General features: G+C 43.8%; 1 protein-coding gene across 2 annotated transcripts in view; it reads right to left on the reverse strand.

The window, feature by feature from the left end:
- ears2 (glutamyl-tRNA synthetase 2, mitochondrial) overlaps positions 1-2,594 on the reverse strand; it is a 4,069-nt gene extending 1,475 nt beyond the window's left edge. Inside the window, exons 1-6 of one of the 2 annotated variants that reach the window (XM_053615653.1) lie at positions 2,176-2,594; positions 1,697-1,852; positions 1,337-1,526; positions 768-1,240; positions 251-359; positions 1-132 (exon numbers count right to left, since the gene is read on the reverse strand). The exon at positions 1-132 is cut by the window's left edge and continues 22 nt beyond it. In XM_053615653.1, coding sequence (XP_053471628.1) covers positions 1-132; positions 251-359; positions 768-1,240; positions 1,337-1,526; positions 1,697-1,852; positions 2,176-2,425 — 1,310 coding nt within the window. In that variant the 5' untranslated portion in view covers positions 2,426-2,594. The remainder of the gene's footprint in view (positions 133-250; positions 360-767; positions 1,241-1,336; positions 1,527-1,696; positions 1,853-2,175) is intronic. The other variant, XM_053615652.1, reaches the window with a different exon arrangement.
- Positions 2,595-5,000: the final 2,406 nt, after the last annotated feature.

Genomic DNA, 5,000 nt, shown 5'->3' on the forward strand with positions numbered 1-5,000 from the left:
AGGATGTAACTGTGATCCAGAACGTCCCGCTCCTGTATCTGATCATTGTAAGCGAGTGTGAGGAGATTCTTCACTTCGTCCACCAGGAGGCGGCACTGAAGCTCATCCTCAATACGCTGCTGCAGGTGAACCCTACACACACACACACACGTCGTTAATCGCAACACCTCAAACACAATTAAAAATGAAGTAAATGTGTGTGTGTGTGTGTGTGTGTGTGTGTGTGTGTGTGTGTGTAGTTTTTCCTGACCTGTTGAATTCTGGGAGTTTTCTGAGATCGAGCACAGCTGAGTGTGTCACGATTTTTGAGACGTTAAATTCACTGATCAGCTCATTCAGATTTCGGCCAATACGATTACCTAACACACACACACACACACACACACACACACACACACAGAGAATTATAAGATATTATATGATGATTAAGCTGATTTGCTGTGTCACTGACTGGACGACTAAATCACTCTCAGACTGAATTACTGAATACACTGACTGATTCACTAACTGACTGACTGACTACCTCTCTCCCTCACTGCCTCACTCCCTTCCTCAGTGACTGACTCTCTGACTGACTGCCTCCCTCACTGACAGCATCCCTTACTGCCTTCCTCACTAACTGCCTCCCTCACTGACAGCATCCCTTACTAACTGCCTCCCTCACTGACAGTATCCCTTACTGGACTGCCTCACTAACTGCCTTCCTCACTGACTGCCTCTCTGACTGCCTCCCTTCCTCAGTGACTGCCTCACACACACACACTCACTGTTGAACCCGGAGCCACAGTTAGTGATGAGGTCGAGCAGTGCCTCGGGCAGCGCTCCCTGCTGTCTGAAGTGTGAGATGTAGATGTCCCCCTGCCGTTTGGACAGTTTTGTTCCATCTGGGTTCAGTAGTAGCGGCAGATGAGCATAGGTGGGCGGAGTCATGCGCAGGGCACGGTACAGTTGCAGGTGTTTACAGGTGGAGGTGAGCCACTCAGCACCACGCAGAACATGGCTCACGTGCATGTGTGCGTCATCGACCACGTTGGCCAGGTGATAGGTGGGGAAGCCGTCGTTCTTCAGGATCACAGGGTCGCCCTCGACCTCCCCTACTGCGTGTCCCGTCCAACCAAACACCAGATCCTCAAACGGCTCCGCCTCCGCATGGAGACCAAAACGAATGGCGTGGGGTTTGCCCTGAGCCAGGTTCTCCTGCACCTGATCAGCATGTAGGTGCCTGCACCTGTTATCATACCTGAAATACACACACACACACACGTTTTAAGGAGGAAAATAGGTGTTTCAGGTATGATAACTAGTGTGTGTGTGTGTGTGTGTGTGTGTTTACTACCGTGGTGTCTGTCCTCTACGCAGCGCTTCCTTCTTGAGCAGCTCTAATCTGTGATTGGTGCAGAAGCAGTAGTAGGCGTGGCCTGATTCTATCAGAGATGCCGCAGCAGCAGAATACAAACTCAAACGTTCAGACTGGACATACGGACCATACACTCCTCCTCTAGATGCACTCTCGTCAGGGGGGATACCTACACACACACACACACACACACACACACACACACACACAGCAGGACTGATTACTGATCAGTGGGATTGATTATCATCATGTAGGTAATGTTGGAGTGATCATGTTATTATTCTTTTATTGCTGTGGTGATATCAGTAATATTGACATATCGTCATGGCGATGTCGTACCCGCCCACTCGAGCGTGTGTTCGATGTCCTGTGCTGCTCCGTGTACGATGCGTGATTGGTCAGTGTCCTCCAGACGCAGAATAAACGTCCCGCCATGCTGCTTCGCAAACAGGAAGTTATAGAGCGCTGTACGCAAACCGCCCAGGTGTAGAAACCCTAACACACACACACACACACACACACACACACACACACAGAGTCATATTCATGGTAAATGTGTTTAAAATTCTTACATGTTGCATGGTACATGAATAATTAATTAATAAATAATTAATGTTCCAGCTCTGTAGTATTTTCATTAGATTTCTGACCTTTGACCTTGAGGATAAAAGGCACATTTGGGTGAAGCAGATTTAATCAATGAGAAACATCTCAATGAGTTAATTATTCATATTATATTCAAATCAGAGTGAACAGTGTGAACAGTTCTCTCTGTCTGTCTGTCTCTGTGTGTGTGTGTGTGTGTGTGTGTGTTTTACCGGTGGGACTGGGGGCGAATCGGACCCGCACCTCTCTCTCCGCGACACACACACTTCCGCTGTGAGTGTGTGTACTGAGAGTGTGTGTAGCGTCTCTGAGCCCCGACACACTCCGGACCGGGTTCTTATTTTTTAACTTATTATTATTATTATTATTAGTCAGATTATTATAAAACCGCGCACTGAATCTGCGGATCAAACCGGTAACGAGCACCGGACCGCCGACACCGAGGAACCGATACACCCCCATTTTACACCTCTACACACACACACACACACACACACATTAATCATGTGTCATTGAATCCGACAGCAATTTAATACGCAAGCGGAGAGAACATGATCACACTCTCACACACACTCACACACACGCGTTTACATATGTACACGGTGTGTTTCGGCAACACGCAGCAGAAATGATGTTTCATAATAAAAGTCTACACATTTCATAATAAAAGTCCCTGCTGAAAAAAGTTATGGTTATAATGGGAATTGTATTGGTTTTAATGGTTTAATGGAAACTCTAATGGTCCCTGTGCATCTCTGCAGGTAATTTATTGTCTTCTTTTGGTGGCATGTTATGTCTAGTGGATACCATTAAGGACCAGTAGTGGTAATAGTTGTAATGGTACTTGTAGTGGAAAGCATTAGAATTTCTATGATGGTTTCTACTGGTATTTTTTTATTCAGCAGGGGCGTTTTGAGCCTCACTAGTTTTATCCATTATTTTATTAACTTCAGCTATAAATATATTGGAAATGGTAAATGGTGCACTTATATAGAGCTTTTATCCAAAGCGCTTTACACTGTGTCTCATTCACCCATTCACACACACACACACACACACACACACACACACACACACACACACACACACACACCAATGGTAGCAGAGCTGCCATGCAAGGCGCTAACTTGCCATCGGGAGCAACTTGGGGTTCAGTGTCTTGCCCAAGGACACTTCGGCATGTGGAGTCACGTGATCCGGGAATCGAACCTCCAACCATTTATCATTTACATTTATCAAATATATTATATGTGTGTATGTGGGTGTTTGTGTGTGTGCCTATGTGTGTGTATGTGTGTAATATATTTTTCTTTTCCCACAGCACTGGTGAATTCTCAGATCAGAAGGTGGTGATTAATTCTCTAGAACAGCGGCTCTGACAGTAGCGCAGGTTTATATTAATGCTCTCATTCTGATACGTTATGGTTTCTATAGTAACGGCTCGTTCACAGGGACGGCGAATGCTCCAAATAATCAGATTTATAATAGTTGATATGGTGAAGTTTTCTGTAAGGAGATGTTTATGTAACGTGTACGGAAGGAGTCTCCAGTGTCACACTGTGTAACAGTCAGAGGAAACGCTGTAACTTTAACTTCTCTCACATCTTCATCACAGATTTACACTTCTGTACTGTTCCTCACGAACACACAACAAGAGAGAATAAAGAGAGGGAATAAAGAGAGAGAATAAAGAGAGAGAATAAAGAGAGAGAGTAAAGAGAGAGAGTAAAGAGAGAGAATAAAGAGAGAGAGTAAAGAGAGGGAATAGAGAGAGAGAATAAAGAGAGAGAATAAAGAGAGGGAATAAAGAGAGAGAATAAAGAGAGAGAATAAAGAGAGGGAATAAAGAGAGAGAATAAAGAGAGAGGGAATAAAGAGAGAGAATAAAGAGAGAGAGTAAAGAGAGAGAATAAAGAGAGAGGGAATAAAGAGAGGGAATAAAGAGAGAGAATAAAGAGAGAGAATAAAGAGAGGGAATAAAGAGAGGGAATAAAGAGAGAGGGAATAAAGAGAGAGAATAAAGAGAGAGAGTAAAGAGAGGGAATAGAGAGAGAGAATAAAGAGATGGAATAAAGAGAGAGAATAAAGAGAGGGAATAAAGAGAGGGAATAAAGAGAGGGAATAAAGAGAGAGAATAAAGAGAGAGGGAATAAAGAGAGGGAATAAAGAGAGAGAATAAAGAGAGGGAATAAAGAGAGAGAGAGTAAAGAGAGAGAGTAAAGAGAGAGAATAAAGAGAGAGAATAAAGAGAGAGAATAAAGAGAGAGAGTAAAGAGAGGGAATAAAGAGAGAGAGAGTAAAGAGAGAGAGTAAAGAGACGGGATAAAGAGAGGGAATAAAGAGAGGGAATAAAGAGAGAGAATAAAGAGAGGGAATAAAGAGAGGGAATAAAGAGAGAGGGAATAAAGAGAGAGAGAGTAAAGAGACGGAATAAAGAGAGAGGGAATAAAGAGAGAGAGTAAAGAGACGGAATAAAGAGAGAGAATAAAGAGAGAGAATAGAGAGAGGGATGATGAGGGAACGAGTGTTTATAGCTGCTATAACGTACGTGAGAACAGGAACTAACTAAGATGTTCCACCTGATTAAACATGAATATAAAATGATAAAGAGGATGTGAAATGTTCTCTATAATAAATACAATGTTATTGTTGGTGAAGTGTGATGGTGTAAGAGGAATAAAACACTTGGAGGATTGCTGTTATAGGAAAATAATCAGCTTTGAGTCAGTAACTCTCTCTCTCTCTCTCTCTCTCTCTCTCTCTCTCTCTGTTTTAGGTTCATGGTACCTATACCTCACCAGTCCAGCTCTTTTTGGCTTCATGGCTCGGGCAGTTCCCTGGTTCTCCACATGGTGGTGCTGTTTGCTGTTCTGGGCCGCAGCGTTATAGCTGGTTCTGTTACACAGTCGTCCTGTTTCCTTCTGCTCCACCCTGGACATGTCCCTGATCACTGCATCATCATCACCACCTGTCTCCCTCGTAACTCTGTGTGTGTGTGTGTGTGTGTGTGTGTGTGTGGTATTCTGTGTAAATGTGA

Source organism: Ictalurus furcatus, chromosome 26 (assembly GCF_023375685.1).
Source record: "Ictalurus furcatus strain D&B chromosome 26, Billie_1.0, whole genome shotgun sequence".
Classification (NCBI taxonomy): domain Eukaryota; kingdom Metazoa; phylum Chordata; class Actinopteri; order Siluriformes; family Ictaluridae; genus Ictalurus; species Ictalurus furcatus.